The 19056-nt window shown below is 44.8% G+C and overlaps 1 protein-coding gene across 2 annotated transcripts in view; it reads left to right on the top strand.

Moving 5' to 3' along the window:
* THADA (THADA armadillo repeat containing) overlaps window positions 1-19056 on the top strand; it is a 391488-nt gene that overhangs the window by 196789 nt on the left and 175643 nt on the right. For both annotated transcript variants that reach the window (XM_045285791.1, XM_045285792.1), the window contains one exon: window positions 9537-9705. In XM_045285791.1, coding sequence (XP_045141726.1) covers window positions 9537-9705 — 169 coding nt within the window. The remainder of the gene's footprint in view (window positions 1-9536; window positions 9706-19056) is intronic.

The raw sequence follows: 19056 nt of genomic DNA, 5'->3' as shown, positions 1-19056 counted from the left end.
ACCTTGCTACAGAATCAAAGCTGCTTTTGCAATTTATGATCCCTGACAGGATAGAGTACCTGCTACATAGGCCAGGCTCACCTGTGAAACTGATCAGTATAGATTATTAAATGAGCACAGGTAAGCTCATGTTTACATATTAGTGAGTAAGCTCATGCTACCTTGCTCATTGCTGGGTAATCCACCCCTCCATATATAAACAACTTCAATTGAAGGTGCCTTCTCTTCTCCAGAAAGTTGTTCCAGCACTCCCTCCTGACCCGTTGTTCCATTGAGCCCACACCTGTGTGTCTCCATGGGTACCACAGATGGGTGCTAGCTGGCCCCATGCCTGGCACCACCTCCAGGCCTTTGGTTCCTGTGGGTAGGCATCTGAGTCTGCACGAGCAGAGGGTGTACCTGACAACTGCACCGTGGTCACCCACGGTGTACAAAGGAACAACTGTAGTCTTGACCTTGGAAACCGCCCCTAGACAGGAGATGTGTGTCGGGGCATCCTGAGTGCCCCTCCTGACATTGCCTGGGAAATTGTGTGTAATGTGCATCCATGCATTTCTCTTGTGAGACAGCCCACGGTTTACACTAGATTCTGAAATGTTTTCACGATAAAAAAACTGTTGGGGGTTGGGGCTAGGAGGGAAGCACTTGCGTAGAGTCTTCCCACATACTTGTAAATTAACGTTTTGTGTTTTTATTAGCTGGGAAGTATTTATTATGCTCTCTTGAACTCCAGGTGTGAGCTACAGATGGCAGTTCTAGCCTAGGTAGTGCAGCTTACTCATCCAGAGGGTCAAGGTAGCCTTTGTGAGTGTCGTCTGACTTTATTTTTGTCGTCAGTTCATTTTGACTTACAGTGCCCTTCATCCAGAAACGCGGCGTGTCCAGAAGATGACCTGTGTGCAGGTCTCAAGGGCTGTCTAGTGGTGGGGTGCAAGGGTCACTCTCACCAACGAGGCAGTCTCCAGTCACACAGAGCTGAGGTCTCTGTAGGCAGGCAATCAGGTAAATCAGATGAACGGGGACACTGAGCTGGAGGGTCCAAGGCAATGGTGCCAGCTCCTCTCGGCAGATTTCCCGACAGACCTGGCAGTCGGGCCAAGAGCATAGCCAGGGCCCCTGAGGAAACCGTTTTCAAAGAATGTTGGAAGTGGGGGTGACCTTTGACACCCCAAGTTCCTTTGTAGGGAAGAAAGAGAAACTCGGACCACTTGTTCTCAGAAGGGCCCGAGACAATTCCTTGCCACTTTTCGTGGAGAGGGGAAATCTCCTCGCCCTCAGATCATCATTGATTGTGCTTTTTCCAACGCAAACCAAATCCATCCCACAGCCTGACAGCTCTCTTTGGGCCCCGGGAGAGGGCTGTGATTCCTGGAACGCGCTGGTCTGAGACGAAATAAGTCGTCACTAGGTGCTGTCAGGCCACTCCAACTGATCGGGCGCCATCCTCACAGTTGTTCTAACGCTTGAGCCCGTCTGGCAGCGACTGTCAGTCCATCTCGGCAGAGGCCTTCCTTCTTGACTGCCCCTTTCTACTTTACCAAGGATGACATTCATCTCTGGGACTGACTGGTCGCTCCTGAAAGCAGCCCTACAGTAGGTGAGTGGAAGTCTCGCCGTCCTGGCTGCTAAAGAGCATGCTGGCTGTACTTCGTCCGAGACAAACTTGTTTGTCCGTGTAGCAGCCCTGGTACTTTCAGGAGTCTTCGCCAGCCCCAGAATAAGTGCCTTGATTCTTCTTCAATCTTCCTTATTCATTGTCCAACTGTCACGTGCAGTGAGAGGGCTGAAAATATGGCTTGGGTCAGGCACACCTTAGCTCTTAAAGGAACCTCCTTGCTTTCCAACACTTTAAAGAGGTCTTGTGCAGCAGATTTACACAATGCAATGCACCGTTTGATCTCTTGACTGCTGCTTCCATGAGCACCGATTATGGATCCAAGCAAGACAAAATCCTTGACCATTTCTAGCTTATCTCTGTATATCATGCTGTTACCTACTGGTCCAGTGTGAGGGTTTTAGTTTTCTTTACATTGAGCTAGAATCTGAAGGATGCAATCCCTGATCTTCATTAGCAATCACTTCACGGTCTGCAATCAAGGTTGTGTCCTCTGCATATTGCAGGTTGTTAATAAGTCTTCCTCTAATCCTGATGTAGCATTCTTCTTCTAGCTCACGTCTCTGATTATTTGCTCAGTATATTGACTGAAAAAAAGTATGGTGAGAGGATGCAACCCTGATGCACCCCTTTCCTGATTTTAAACCGTGCAGTATGCCCTGTTCTGTTTGTACACCTGCCTCTTGATGCTTCTACAGGTTCCATACAAACACAAAAAATGTTCAGGAATTCGCGTTCTTCTCCAGGCCATCCATCTCAAGGACTGTGCTATGATCCACACAGTCGGATGCTTTACACGGTCAATAAAACACAAGCAAACATGTTTCTGGTATTCTCGGCTTTCAGCCAAGATTTACTGTTCCATGTCCTCTTCTGAATCCGGTTAGAACCTCTGGCAGCTCCCTGTCAATGTACCGCTGCAACCGTTGTTGGATGATCTTGAGTAAAATTTTACTTGCATGTGATACCAATGATAATTTTTTTATCATGTGAGTTTTCTGTTGGGTCACCTTTCTTTGGAATGGGTACAAATATGGATCTCTTCCAGTCAGTTGGCCCAGTAGCTGTCTTCCAAATTTCCTGGCATTGATGAGTGAGTACTTCCAATGCTTGCTTCATCAGTCTGCTGAAACATTTTCCTTCAGTATTCAGTTAATTCCTGGAGCCTCGTTGTGGCTATTGCTTTGCGTGCAGCTTGCACTTCTTCCTGCAGTACCATGGGTTCTTGCACATGTGGCACTTAGTGAAATGGTGTCATGTGACCAATTCTTTTCAGGACCGTGACTGTGTATGCTTTCTGTCTTCTTTTGATGCTTCCTGCATCATTAAAGATTTTGCTCATCAAATCTTTCGATGGTGCCACTCAGAGCTTGATGTTTTCCTTGAGTTGGTTCAGTTTAAGGCACACTGAGCATGTTCTAGGTCTGTGCACTTTTCACTATAATAGCCGGGTGCAGGAGCTACTCAGTTCTTTGACTTCATCATTTCCCCATCTACTTCACCTACTCTACAGTTAAAAGTAAGTTTCAGAGTCTCTTCTGGAATCCACTTTTTATCTTTATTTTCCTCTTTTCATGGATCTTTTGCTTTCTTCAAGTGTGATGTTCTTGATGCCATCCAGAGCTCCTCAAGGCCTTCTGTCATTAGTGTTGAATGAGTCAAATCTGTTCTTGAAATTCAGGTGGCATAGTCTCCATCACATTTGATCTCTCATGAATTTGTTTTAATTTTCTTCAGGTTCAGCCTGAACTTAACATGAGCAATTGGTGGTCTAATCCATCGTCAACCCCTGGCCTCCTTTTAACTGTTAGTATTGAGCTTCTCCATGGTCTCCTCCCCCAGATACACTCTGGTTCCTGTGTATCCCATCTGGGGACATGCACATGCATTGACTGGACTTCCTTGAATGGAAGTAGATATTATCCCGTCACAGAAAGCCTTGAGATGCCCTTTGTGCTGATGAATGCAGTACTCTTCCTCTTGAATCTGTAAACCATATGATTTCTGCTTCTAATTTGGCCAATGCCAGGGCATTTCAGCTCATTCGCTCCTAGAATGTCTGTCTATCTTTCTTTTTTAAATCATTTTATTGGAGGCTCGTATAACTCTTATCACAATCCATACATACATCCATTGTGTCAAGCACATTTGTACATGCATTGCCATCATCATTCTCAAAATATTTGCTTCCTACTTGAGCCCTTGGGATTAGCTTCTCAGCCCCCTCCTCTCCGCTCCCCCCTTCCCTCTCCCTCATGAACCCTTGATAATTTATAAATTATTATTATTTTGTTATGTCTTACACTGTCCAACATCTCCCTTCACCCACTTTTCTCTTGTCCATCCCCAGGGAGGAAGTTATATGTAGATCCTTGTAATCAGTTCCCCCTTTCTACCCCATCCTCCCTCCACCCTACCTGTATCTCCACTCTCATCACTGCTCCTGAAGGGATCATCTGTCCTGGATTCCCTGTGTTCCCAGTTCCTATCTGTACCAATGTACATCCTCTGGTCTAGCCAGATTTGTAAGGTAGAATTTGGATCATGATAGTGGGGTGAGGAGGAAGCATTTAGGAACTGGAGGAAAGTTGTATGTTTTATTGTTGCTACTCTGTACCCTGACTGGCTCGTCTCCTCCCCTCAATGATGTTCGTTTGCCTACAGATGGGCCTTGGGTCCCCATTCTGCACTCCCTCTCATTCACAATGATTTGATTTTTTGTTCTTTGATGCCTGATACCTGATCCCTTCAGAACCTTGTGATCACATAGGCTGGTGTGCTTCTTCCATGTGGGCTTTGTTGCTTCTGAGCTAGATAGCCACTTGTTTACCTTCAAGTCTTTAATACCCTAGACGCTATATCTTTTGATAGCCAGGCACCATCAGTTCTTCACCACATTTTCTTATGCACCCGCTTTGCGATTGTGTCAGGAAGATGAACATCATGAAATGCCAGTTTAATAGAACATAGTGTTCTTGCATTGAGGGAGTGCTTGAGTGGAGGCCCAATGTCCATCTGCTATCTTAATACTAAACCTATAAGTATATGCACATAGATCTATTTCCCCATCCTCATATATAAATATATTTACATATGTACATGCCTTTATTTAGACCTCTATAAATGCCCTTTGCCTCCTAGTTCTTTCCTCTATTTCCTTTTACTTTTCTCTTGTCCCACTATCATGCTCAGCCTTCATTTGGGTTTCAGTAATTCCTCTCGGTTACATTGCCCTTAATCAAACCCTAATAGGCCTCCTACACCATCCTCACCACTGATTTTGGATCACTTGTTGTTCCTTTATCCCTGGGTTTATTAACACCACTTCCTTTCCCTCCACTTCCCTGTCTCCCATGTCCCCCCAGAACCATCGGTCCCGTTTTTTTTCTCCTCCAGATTGTTTATCCTGCCTATCTTATCTAGATAGACCTGCGGAAATAATAAAATGCACAAAAACAAGACAGAGCAAAACAAAGCACAAAAGAAAACAAAACAACAAAAAACTAATGACAGAAAAAAGAAAAGCCTGTAGATAGTTCAAGGACTGTTTGTTGGCCTTTAGGAGTGTTTTACTGTGGAGTATGATGGGGTGCTGCCATGCCCTGGTCCAAACATATATTTTTGGTACTCCCTGGGGACTTCGTTGCTCTGCTCCCCTTGCTGTTCTGTTGCACACCCTTAGTGTTTTGCCTCGGTGTGGTAGAGTCAGATCAGCTGCAGTTCCCACACTGTGTCTCCAGTGTTGTCCCTTGTAGGGTTATGGGTCAGTGAGTCTCATAGTGGGCCGGTCATATGGTCCTCTCTGTGCATTGGCTGCTCTGAGCAGGGATATCATCCTCAAGGCTGGGTGGGCCAGGATGTGCTCCACTCTCTCTTCCTCCCACTTCATTTGCTCCAGTGTGCTCTGATTAGACATGTCCCTCTCCCTGAGCTGTAGCTTCATGCTGTCCTCTGAAGTCCATTCTTCTGGGGGGAGGGGCAGCTGTCTTTCTATATGCTTTCCATTTCATTTTTTACAACTGTCAGTTTTCTAGATTCATACATTGTAGATTTCCAGTTCTGATTGTTAGTTGGGGTTTGCTTCTGTGTCTTCTCATTTGGAGTTGCGTCCCATCAGCGAATGACATTCCCGACGGCTTTCCTCCCAAAGGCTCTCCTCCATCCACGTCATCGTAGTCAGCTCTACTTTGGGACGGCAGCTCTTGCTCAGTCATCATTTGAGTGGCTTCTCACCTGAAGGCCTCATCTTCTGCACTGTCTCTGACAATGCTCTGCTTCTATTCATGCGTTTTCAGTATCTGGCAATGGTTTGATACTGTCCATAACATTTTCTAGCGCTGATCCCTCCGAAGTGAACATCCTAGCCCTTCTGCGTCGTCTGGATTTATTTAGTCTGGAAGTTCTGCTGAAAACTGTTCACTTTGAGTGATCCTGTTCGTATTTGAAATAACAGTGGCCTAACTTCCAGCGACACACGAGCCATCACAGGATGACGACAAACTGACGAGTGGTAGACACTAGATATTACTCACCGCCCGTGAGTCGATGCCAACTCATAGCAACGCTGTGGGACAGGTGGAACTGCCCTGTGCGTTTCCAAGGCTGTCACTGTACGGGAGTAGAAAGCCCCTTCTCTCTGCTGTGGCGAATGTTTCAAACCGCAACCCAGCTCATAACCATAATGCTACATACAGGCACCGTTAATAATGTCGTATTTCCAAGGAATCTGTTTAGGGTGTTCTCATAGATGTCACCGTAGGGGATTGAGCAGATAGAGATCATCGCCACCAGCTCAGTTGCACTGAGACTCGGAGAGCTTACGGTGACTTCTCTATGTCACAAAGGTCATTCGGTAGACAAAGAAGGAGGAAAATCCAGGTGTTTAATTTGAAGTTATATTTATAACGATTAGGCTTTATTATGTCCCCAAAGGGCAGCTCAACTTAATTGGGCATATTTATTGAGTCCACCTGGAAGACTCTAAGGGGAAGGATGGAGCTTAGCTTCACATGGATTTCACTTCGAGCTGGCAAGGCTGCATGTGCGTCCTCTCACACGCCGGCCGGCACACAACGAGAACAAAATCTAGATTTCTTATCAGCTCCCCCTCAGCCCCACCGAATAGCTGACAAAATAATAACTGGGAAATAATTATTTTCCCAATGGTGATTTATAGTTTTCATGTTGTCTGGAATCTGTTTGAACAGTTTGTAATCGAATGGAGTTTGAAACTGCATTGAGTCATTCCTTTATAGTGACGGTTACGTAATGAAATGTTACTTTAGAAATAGGCCACTTGCTTCTCCCTGTATAATTGCATTCATCTCTTGAGGGGAGAGTTCGTTTTCCATTTTACCTGGTTGTGTGCGTTTGGAAAGTGCCCTAGCACAAGGCATCAGAAAGTAGAACCGTTTGGCGCTTTTCCCATTTTCCATTCTTTCTCCTGTAAGGATGCCAGATTCCTTTGGGAAATCATCGTTTGCAAAAGGTCAGGAGCAAAAGGAGGGGCATTCTTTAGTGTACAGTTACTGCTAATTGGAAACTAAACATCTGTAACCATGTCAGAGTTATTTGTATTTGAAAAGAAACATTTATATACAAGAGCCCTTTTGGTAACATAAAACATACTCTAACACAAAGTGTATGTATTGGAGGGGGGGGTGTGTGGACAGACTGGGGACGTTTAGGACAAATGACTCTGTGGAGCTGATTTCACTTACAAATGAAATCTCAAAGCATTTTGAAAGAGTCTCCTTTTCTCCGCCCAGCGAAGTTTTCCCATTCCCCTCCCCTAAGCCAAAACAAACACTTTATTATATTGTTCCATTAAGGATTCAACATTTAATCATCTTAAAGGAAAACTAAGTCTGAGAGCAAATGAACGAGCTGTTAGAAATGCCACTGTCCTCTGGGATATCTCTAGCTACCTCCTGTAACCCGAACCCTCGCCGTCTTCCCGTAGAGTGGTGTAAGCTTAGCCCTCTGACATCCTGCACGGAGGGACGTGCTGATGGGCTGAGCGTCTTAGGGGGGAAATGGCATGCCCTCCTTCTTATCCTCACTTGGAAGTTCTGTTTGCATCACTCCATCTGTACAGAAATTGTATCTGTATATTTATTTTCATATTGAGATAAATGCTGGTGATATGGCTACAGTGTTAAAACATTTCAGTTGTTGAACTTAGTCTTTACTATTTCTAAAGGCCAAATACTGATAATGGTCCAGATCTTACCAGAAATTTTTTCATGTCCTAAATGCCACTACCTATAACACTGCTGGATTTTGGGGGGCGAGGGGACAGGCAGCCAAGGGCTCTTTTGGTTATTCTCTTTTTCCCTGTCCAAGTTTACCAAATCTGGCCAAAGATCATACAGTCTTGAAAACTATAGTCAAGAACTTACATAAACTAGAATATACCATATTGAACACCCACCTCAAATGATCCCATACTGATAACTCTCGCTTTTCAAAAGTTTGCTTTACACACTTTTGCGTGTGCAAAAAGAACCTGAAGAGGATATTCGCTGTTAGGGAAAAATGGCAAAACTTAAAACTAGCATTCCGTGTTTGTGTGTTTGTGTTGCAGCCTGCCATTACGGAGGCAGCATGCACCCTGAATGCTGTCACCTCCCTCTTACCCCGGGAACGACAGTCAGTACCCAGCTACCTTAACTGTGCCCTGTATCGGGGAACACTACATATTAGTGGTATTTTAGGTTTCATGTGTTATTTGCTAATGACTCATTAGATTGAAGTTTGGGTCTAAGAACACACAGTAGGTTTCTCAATATATCTTAATGGCAATTGTTTCTTTGTTTCACACCACGTGGGATTACAAAAGCTTGTGTAAACGAGCTCTACTTTGAGATAGCGAGGGAGCCATTTGAACAGAATGCCTGTGGACTCGGGTTCTGAGTGTTTACAACGTCAAGAGGCCCTTGGACAACCTGCCTTTCCAGTTACCTCTGTAGAATCTCAAAATGCCACTTGGCCATGAATTTCTCGTATTTAAGAGCAGGCTATAATCAAACTCTTTGGGTGTGAATCAGCCCAGAGTCAAGGATTCGTTGCCTGGTTCTTTACAATAAGTCCAAACCATGTAGTCTTCTCTTTGTGGCATTGCTCAGGCTGGCTCTACCCATTGGGCTGTCACTGTTGTTCATGAGCCTGTACTTCAACCAGACTCATCTCCCTATTTCCTTTCAAACATACCGTGAACATGTCTTCCCTTGGATATCTTGCTGGCTGAAATCGTGGTTGGAAGAACTTTCTGGCTTCCATTGGCCCACTTGGATCTCGCTTACTTGCTAGCCTTCTGAATATCACAACCTACAGTCTCTTCCTTCTCTGGGATCCTGTCTCTATGATGTCAAGATTCATTTAGCACTGCACTACACACACACACACACACACACACACACACACACACACACACGATTTCCGTGTGCCTTTAGTCATCTCTTCATTTGCATCTCTCCCCTTTTGAGCCGTGGTAAAAGGCCCTCAGCAAAATTGGTGACAATAGACTTTTCATGACGCTTACCCGGATGTGGGTCTCTCTCCTTCCTAGGCAGTGCCTGGCGGGTTCCAACCACCGAGCAAATGCTGTAACCTAGGCACCACCGGTGGTTAATTTTAGTGTCCAATAAATAGTTATTTGATCATTGAGGTGTAAGTCATTTTTGCTATTACCTTTTTAATTGTCTTAGTCCAAAAGCCTATTAATGTTAATCCCTGTGATAAGAATTATAGATATTGCTGTTTAGATGTATATAACAGCAGCCAAGATACCTGTCGAATGAACAAAAGTACAACAAACGTCATCTGGAATAAGGAGCAGACTACATAGAGCATCAGCACATGCAAAAGCACACATGTAACGATGAGTTTTAAATGGTCCTATGTTTTTGTTTCTTCCCAGGTGTGGTCGCTCACCTGTCTATCGGTCCCGTGAAATGGCAGCTCGTGCCTTGGTTCCATTTGTTATGATAGACCAAATCCCAAGAACCATCCGGACTCTGTTAGCCACACTCCCTGAGCGCACTGACCAGTGTTTCCGGCAAAACCATATTCACGGAGTGCTTCTCCAGGTAAGTAATTTAGCAGATAAGGAACTCTGAGGGCTTTTGTAGACAATTGACAGTCGGAGCGTGGCCCAGGGACTTCTGTCTCTGTAGCAGTATTGCCCAGGTACGTACGCTCTCTCTTCTTCACAGTCATAGTGCTATGCTGTGATTCTGACAGGTCCTCTTTTGCATTAAACCCAATATTTTCAATAGTGTATTTTCTTTTTTTAATACTTCCCCCTCCCAACCAGATACAGTTATTTTTTTTCCTTTTCCATTAAATATGCCTGAAGGTTATTGTGAGTCCCTCCTTGTTCAGGGAAAAGGTGTGGACATTCCATGGGAGAGAAGTTGACCCTGAAACACATCTCTTGCACATCCAGGGAGGGCTTACTCCACAGCTCCAAACCATAGCCCATCTGATGGAAATACCAAACCTGACTGCTGTTCTTCTCTGAGCTACAGAAGATACATTTTATTAATTTTGTTGTTGTTTTTCTTGAGACTACGCAGTCAAAGCATACATCAACTCAACAGTGTGCACATGCCAGTGCGTGCCTGTGACTCCATTCCTCCCAGTGAGCAGCCTCTCTCGCCCTCTCTGTCTCGGCTGATCCCCCTCGTGCACATAGACAGCTTTCTGTCTACTCTCGCGAATTGCTGTGCTTAATTTGATCTCTTGTAGGTAGTGCAGAAGATGCTTTTTATTTTGAATAAATAGACATGTTCATTATTTTCATTTCACATTTCTTCTAGAAAAGACTAAAGTACAGCAGTTGAATGAGATAATAGACTGCTTATTGGAGTTGCTCTTTTTAAAGCCTAACTAAACTTGATGACCGGTGGGACCGGTGAGATCTGTTTTGGGTGCGGCTACTTGAACTGCTCAACCCTAGGGTAGGGCTGGGGGTGGGATTTAATTGTCAGGCTAGGTGCCTGATACTGAGCAGAGTTGAGAGATGACCTTGACGAGCCGGAGGTTCATGCTGCTGACACAGGAGGCGGTGTAGAGAGGGTTGATTGGCACAGGACTTTGGAATCTGATTGCCTGTGTGTGGTTTTTAGATCCACCGTCTCACAACCTGCACATCCATATCGTCATTGTTCAGATGGCTCATGGGTGTATGATGATGGGTAAATGAATTCATTCACAGAAATGACAACCGTGAGTGACACGAGCCCTCGTGGCATAGTGGGTTACACTTTGAGTGGCTAACCTCAAGGTTAGTAGTTTGAAACCACCAGCTGCTCTTTGAGAAAGATGCATCTTTCTACTCCTATAAAGAGTTACAGTCTTGGAAACCCACAGGGGCAGTTCTGCCCTGTCCCATGGGGTCTCTATGATTCGGCATCAACTCGATGGCAGTGAGTCTTACTGTTACGTTTCAGTATCATAATTATAACAAACCTTTATTTTAATGAATCTTTCTAGTAGCTTCCCTTGGGGGGTTGGGGGGAAGATGACTACAAGATAGATCTGTCTTCTTGCCTTCATCCTTTGCTTGCTTTCTATGTTCAACAAGAATTAATTGAGTGCCGAGCATGTACAGCTGCGTCACAGACAAACCAGTGATTGAACCAACCCTTGCCATGAAGACGCCAAAAGATGAGTAGGTGAAAAACGAATAGGAGATGGGCTCTCTCAACATAGTGTGCGATACACTGGTAGAATGCATAGGAGGGGCTCTTGAACTATCTTGGGGAAGTCAGGGAAAGCTTTCCAAAGAAATGGACATTAAAGCAGAGAAAAGAAGCTCAGGGCTCAGTGTGAATTAAGGCATGCTTTCTGGGAATTGCCAAGTATGGGTTGGACTGAAGGTCTAAATTGGCAGTTCTCAGTCTGATCGCAGCGCGTCTCTGTACGCTCTTAAAATTGTATCGGGAACTCTTAAGAAGCTGTCAACATTTAATTATAAATTAAAATAGAGGAAATTTAAAAGAGTAAGCTTCAGAACCACATATTCCACGTCATCAATGATGACATCATCACATATCAGGTAGTCTTTGGAGACTACCACTGTACACTCATGAGAGAGTGGGTGTGCAAGAAGAAGCTGAAGTCTTAGGATGGTTTTGGAAATAGTTGATCAGGGGGCCTTCCTGAGAGGATTGTGTGGTCGCAGGCTATACTTTAAGATCATCTGGTCTGCGTGATGCTATCCGGGTCTGGGATGACTTTCGCACTATAAATTCTTCTATCGCCCTTGGAGTGCTCACCTCTCTTGAATCCCCACTAGTTCCTGTGACGGCAGGGGTTTCCTTGGTTGAAAGACAGACCACTAAGACACGAAGGTCCCTGTGTACTCAGCTGTCCTCATCCTGTGTTGTGTCCTCTGAAGGGACGGGGTCAGTACAAGTGAGCGCCGCAGAGCAGGCTGTTCCCGGTGGGAGCCGCAGACGATCGCCCAGTGAGAAGGAAGGTGTGGACTGGCCAGGACGTCAGCCATCAGAGTTTCTCTGTTGGCGAGCCACTCAGGGGGCGTGTAGTTGGGTTGCTTATTTGGTTCTTTTCCCAGTTGTACACCTCCGAGATAACGTAACTGCGAGAAAGCCTCTATTGCACTAAAGGGAGTCATGTGAATTTTTTCTCATGTCCCATTGCACACCACAGTCTACTAAGTGTGCAACAACATTGTGAAGAGGTTGGAAGTATTGTGTGAACAACCCCCAGAGACACAAAGTGACCACGTGCTGTTGGAAAAATGGCGCGGATGGCCTCACGTGGCACCGGGGGGTGGCCACAAACCTTCAGTTTGTAAAAAACATCACGCCTGCCAAGTGCACGAAAGCAAAGCTCGATAAAATGAGGTGGGCCTGCTCACGGAGCGCCCCGCCTTGTGTCACCCACCACCCCACTCGAAGGTGTGCCTGGCGGCCCAGCAACAGAACAGGCTTTGGATCTCCCTCCGGCTGGCTGCCTGCTTCTGCCGGACAGCGTGCAGGACGTGGTTGCCCAGGGAAGGGGCAGATCCTCCGACTGCGGAAGAAGGGCTGTGGCTGTTCTTGTTCTGAGGTCTTTGTGAGAAGAAGGGGGTGCTGCTACTGTGCTTGTGTTTGTCAAACAGACCGCTCTTGGAGGTGGCTTTGCCCTGGTTGGAAACAACACGACGTTAAAGGCCTGTAACAAGGCTTTTTGTCTGTTCCTCTGGGTCGCCTCTGTGCGGTCACTCTTCTGTCTCCCGTATTCTTCGTGGGGTAGCTTCCGATGGGGAGCGCTTGTTTTTCTCTCCTGCCTACAGTTTATAGATGCCTCCTCCGCAGAAAGGTACCTTTGAAATCATTCAAAGGTCTGCACCTGGCAAAGAGATCTCGGGGTATTGAAAGGAATGATAATCTCCAAGGGACCTTAAGGAACCAGCTAAGTAAATATGAAATTGTTGTTGTTTTTTTCCCCCAAAGCAGGAAATCATTTGTAATCAGAAAACAGATTCTTTCACAGAACATTTTCTTGAATTATACATTTTGACTTCTTTGAAAAATGTTTCCATAAATATATCAGGCCCCAGACTATTTCTATAGCATGACCTTAAACGCCAGAAATCTGCTGATCTCTGAATTTTCTGGGCTGTGGATGAAAGGCTCAGATGATAGGCCAGGGAGAGAAAGAAGGAACATGTGGGATTCATTTCTTAATCGTTTTAAAAACCAGAGGTTCCTAATTGCAATGTTGAAATGGATGGAAGTCACACACATTAGAAAAGGTGAGATGATGCAGCAGGTTCCTAAAAGCCAATGGTAAATGACATTAAATCTCAATAACGGCGAGATAAGAGCCACGGACATTACCTCATTTGAGAACAACACTGGCAGGGATGACCCTGCCTTTTTAGTAGAATTAACTGTCTGTTTTTGTGGCCAAAACTCTCCATGTTGCGGACTTAACATTATTAGTAGGTTTCCTATCACCCCAGGGGAATCATATTGGAGCTCACAGACATCTCTCATGTTGAGGAGGAGTTAGAACAGCAACCATGAGAAAGGTTCTGATCCCTGGATACAGGACTCACATTTTGGGGCGTTTCATATACCAGTATCAAGTAAAAATTTAAATGCTGGGTTTCTTGTTTCCTGGTTACTTGGGTTTTATTTCTAATAGTATAAATACATAAAAGGTGATCCCTGGTTTTCTTTAGTTAAATTCTCTTGAATGGCTGAACTATTTTATTATACAGTTGAGATAGATACTAAAAACTGCCTTGTCGTTTTCTGAATATTCTAGGTGAAGGTTTATTGTTTGCCTTCATCTCACCTCAACAGCCCCCACCTCCTTTTGCAGGTGTAAACATCATCTACATGTCTCATCGAATGTGAACATCACAACTGGAGTTTTCACCAGCACACTTGTTGGCCTCTTAATGTAACTCCCTCCTCCCCCTCCTCCCTGGCCCACCCTTTAAAGTACTGGTGTCTGAACTTTTGAGAATTCGAGTCCCAAAAGGGAACGCTTTCTGCTTGTGATCCAAGCAGCGGTCTGCGTACTGGAGTCGACAGCAAGTATTAGCCAGGGAGGGACTTCATATGGACCCGCCGAGGTGCTGAAAGTGAGCCAGAGAGGAGTGCATTAACATTTGGGGGGCAAGCGCTTCCTGTGCTTCCCGTGAATTACATGGGTGAATTACATGAATCATTCGCACCACTCTGTAAGGTACGTGTGCTTTGCTCCTCCCACCACCCTATTTTTTATTTTTGCTTTTAGTATTTTAATTGATGTAATTTAAGTCACCCCCTGAGAAATTGAGGTAAACTCGCGAGGGTGACTTGTGTAAAGTCAGTCAGTGGTGGAGATAAGGTAGCTCCTAGAGCAGCGGTTCTCAACCTGTGGGTCGCGACCCCTTTGGGGGTCGAACGACCATTTCATAGGGGTTACCCAATTCATCACAGTAGCAAAATAACAGTGATGAAGTAGCAACAAGAATAAATTTATGGTTGGGGGTCACCACACATGAGGAAGTGTACAAAAGGGCGGTGGCGTCAGGAAGGTTGAGAACCACTGTCCTAGAGTCTCTGCTCTTCTTGCTTCAGCACCCACTGCTGCCTCTGATCCCGGCGGGAACCCCAATGTCGTGCCTAAAGAACCACAGCAAGAACATCGCAGCTGGTGCTCACCCCTTGCACTTAGTAGGTCTCCTTAAACCAACCTTAAATAATCGTGTAAAAGTCGAGTTTTTCAGCACGTTTTTAATGCAGCTTTGTGGTAAAATTAGGTGCCTCTTCTGATATTCGGGTTGGCTGATCCTGGAGTATATACGGTAATTTGAGATGCTACCACAGCACTGGAAACAAAGTAAGCTCTTCAGTTCACAGAGAAAGGCGGAGGAGAAAGTGAAATCCAGAGGCTCTACGTTGCAAACAAACAGTCCCTTATTGTACCCTCTCTCCCTCACTTTCCTGGTTTCTCTCTCTCTCTCTTCATTTCCGTTTGAACCTTCATTTAACCCGCCTCGCTGCGAATCCAGACCCACCTGCGCTGCAGGGTTACTGAGTCACCATTGCCTCAACAGCAGTGTCTGGGCTTTGGGTTTTGTTTTAACCTTGAACTCAGGAGTCCTGGTAGTGCAGTGGTTACGCATGTGCAGCTCAATGGACCGCGCTGTCCACTCCGAAGGAGACTGAGGGCAATCCTTAAAGAGTCAGCCTTAGGAGCCCCGGAGCAGTTCGACACCAGCCTGTAGTGTCGCTCAGCGGCACAAAACAGCAGCATTTTTGAAGGGCAGGATTCTCTCAGGACCTTGGCTGTAGGTCAGGCCCAGAGTTGCCCTACCTTCACTCTTGAGGGTTTGACACAGTAGTCAGAGGGCTGGTGGATGCTAGGCACAGCGCTTATCTCATACAAAGGGGCCATAGACATTTTTTTTTTGAAGGTTGAATTCAACTATTGACCACTGTGGCACACTCGCCCGAAGCCAGGCCTGTTGTAGGTTCTGGTAAAAACACAGGGAGTTTGCCCTTAAAGCTCGTATCTTGTGGAAAGGTTGTGGGTGAGAAGTCTAAAGAGACAGGGGAGCCCCCAGGAACCAGGAGCAAACAAATGTCAGGAGAGAGAGCCAGCTAGGCCTTGAGTTATCAAGCCAGACTTGACAGCTGAGCCGTTTCACTCCCCCAGACCTGGGTAGAGGCCCTCACAGACTACGGCCTGGGGCCTGAATCAAGCTCTTGAAGCAGTGGGGACAACGGCCAGGAAGGACTGCATGGCCGCACCAGTAGAGGCCCATCTGGGTATTGTCTTTGTGGGAAAGAAAGGCAAAAAAACAGCAAAAAAGACAAAAAGCCCAATGAGGTCGGTTAGTTTAGTGTGAAAGATTCCCGGCAAGAAGCAGCAGGAGTTGGGCCAGCCATCTCTGTCTGTGCTACAGAGAAACAATGAAGCAGAGAGCCTGCAAGGGAGGCCAGCTAGCTCTCCACTGGAATTCCTTAACTTTTATAAAGATCGTTTGATTGTGACCTCGTACAGCTCTTAGAACAATCCATACATCAATTGTATCAAGCATATTTGTTCATACGTTGCTGTCATTATTTTCTAGACATTTACTTTCTATTGAGCCCTTGGTATCAGCTCCTCTTTTTTTTTTCTTTTTTTTGGAATTCCTTATTTTAAAGAAATGAATGTTTATAGAAAAGATACATATTTGTGCTACTGTGCCCAAATTTATGATTAAATATATATGAACCATGTAAAGCGAGAGTTTTTATTTTAAGTATTTTCTTTTTCACATTTCTTGAAAATACAAAATTTAGATATTTAAAGTAGAATGCTCAAGCTGGCCAGAAATAGAACTGTTCCTTCTTTCATTTTTTAGTAGTTTTATTGGCATATAATTCACATAACATACAATGTAATGGTTCAGTCATATTAAAGAGTTGTGCAGTCCTTACCACAATCCGTTTCGGACCATTTTCTTCTATCTTGTACGTACTCACTGCTTTTAGCTCCCCATCCTACTCCACCTCCCCTGCTGTGCCCCTAGCTAATTATTACACCAGTTTGGGGGTCTATAGATTTACCTATCCTGGATTTCATATACAGAAAATTATACAAAACACAAACAAGAAACAAATCAAAACCAACAATGACAAAATAGGAAAACCTCAGTCAAAAGAAAGGCAGAAAATGTTAAAAGCTAGAACAACTTTAAAATATGTCAAAAGGGAGATAAAATGATAAGGTGTGGTATTTGAACCTAAATAAATCTGCCATATGCTTTGTATTGCTCTCTGCCTGTTAGCAAGGCTACTCACATTCCTGGACTGAGGTCAAAGGGAATTCACTGGAGGCTTAATCAGGTGGGGACCTTGATTTTGGGCTTCCACTGTCATCCATAGTTTTTTGCAAACCAGATGTTCGTAATTTAACCCTATAATGCCAAGTGTGACGTTTTCGTAACATTTAATTAAATGTATATATTAATATATATTGATAACTATGAAAGTAAAGGATAAAAGCAAAAAATTTTTCCTGAAATCAAAAATTCAGGCGCTATAGGATTAAGTGCTGATACCATTCTCTCCATCAGTTTTGGATTGTATTATTTACAATCCTAGGATCACACAAGCTGGTGTGCTCCTGGACTTAGTTTACTCCCCTCACTTAGATGGCTGCTTGTTTCAAGACAAAGCCTTATGATCCCAGACACGACGCTTTCTGATAGCTGGACGCCATCCAGTTTCCTCACAGCACTCTGTCACTGAACCTTTATCATCAGTGATCTCTTCATGAGAGCAATTGTCATGTAGGGCAATGTCAAAAGAGCTAGTTTAGCTTTAGATTAAAGCTCTGGCTAAGTGGGGATCCCAAATCCATTCATATATCTATAGTTTATATATGTCTCTGGTTCACTTTAGAGACATCATTGCTATTTTATGATGGAGAACATTATAAGTCTTCATGGGGCATAAGGTAATTCAATTAATAGTAGCATTAATTTAGCCAGTGGCTTATGATTTTAAATACTGTTAAGAAAAGGCAGTTATATATGTATAGGTAACTTTCCCAACCAAAATATATGAATTGTTGACTTATACAAATTGAAAAGCTTAAGTGACTAACACTATTTACACGAACATTGGGGTTTGGGGATGGGGCAAATTTTCAATAAAACGCATTCACAAAGGAAGAACCATGCCTGCCAGATGAATCCCTTCATAAAGAAAGCAGAGAGCAGGCGCCATTCATTGGACACCCTCCAAGCAAGAGATCTGAGGGAAATATGACCACCATCAATTCCCTAACCTGGGCCCAGCTGTCACCGTTTCTTTTCTCACTAGGCTGTGTCAGCCTAAGTGCAAGGGAGTCTGTCAGTTCGTTAAGGCTGCTGCTTACAGGTGAGTTTAAGGTAGAGTCCTGTTTGCTTACTGGGGTTTCCATTATTGAATCCTTCTGCTGTGACCGATGAAGGTGGTTGTGTCCTTCGAAAGGACGGAGTCTGAAGTCCCAGTCATCTTTAACACAGGTTTGGGTCACCCAGCGCTGTATCGAAAAGCTAGGTCAAAAATCAAAAGCAAGGCTAGAAGGTATGCTTATACTGTAAGTTATACATGGCTCCTGGTGAGCGTGCATTTTCTTCGTGAATCCTAATTTAAAGAAAGTGCGCCTTGTCACTTGTGGCCAGAATCAGCCTTTTCCCCTGAGGTCTGGTCTCCGTGTGAAACGGGGAAAACCTAAGTAGCCACGAAGACCCCCCAGTGGGGAGAGCCAAGCCCTCTGTCTGTCAGCATGGCTGTCCGCGTGCCAAGAGCGGGTGTGGACGGCTGCCTCAGCTCTCAGAGCCCCGTGGGGCCTGAGGGTGGGAGCAGTCTCATCTGTTTTGTCCCACAACACCCCTCAAAAGATTACTTACAAAAGATTGGAGCCAAAAAATGAAAGAACTAAGCCATGTTAACGCTTCCACTTGGCAGGATATTCCTTTCTGGATATAGGCCCTGGAAAGTAATTTTTAATTACAATGCTACTTTTGAAGAGGAATTAATCTCTTCCTTTGATTTGGCGTGTCTTATTTAGGAGGTATCAGAAGGAGCATTTTCTGCCAGGTTCCTAGCACCGAGGGGCCGTGGAGGGTCGATGTTCACTGCTGCGGCTTTTGTGTCGGGGCTCTGTGGACCTGAGAGCTCTGTCGCTGGGTCTCCAGGCATTTGTTACTGAGTGCCTTCCAGGCCGTGGGAGTGGCATTGTTACCATTTCATAGATGAGAAAACTAGAAAAGTTAGGAGATTTGCCTAAAGATATCAATGGCTTGAAGGTAAACAAGTGGCCATCAAGCTCAGAAGGAACAAAGCCCACATGGAAAAAGCACACCAGCCTATGCAAGCAAGGGATCAGGTTAAGGCATCATCAGAACAAAAAAATCTTACCACAGTGAATGATGGGGGGAGTACGGAGTG

This window comes from Echinops telfairi, unplaced genomic scaffold (genome assembly GCF_000313985.2).
Source record: "Echinops telfairi isolate 266 unplaced genomic scaffold, ASM31398v2 ScPeMD7_7475;HRSCAF=8513, whole genome shotgun sequence".
NCBI lineage: Eukaryota > Metazoa > Chordata > Mammalia > Afrosoricida > Tenrecidae > Echinops > Echinops telfairi.
Note: the sequence above shows the minus strand (reverse complement) of the source record. Positions and strands in the feature narration are given on the sequence as shown.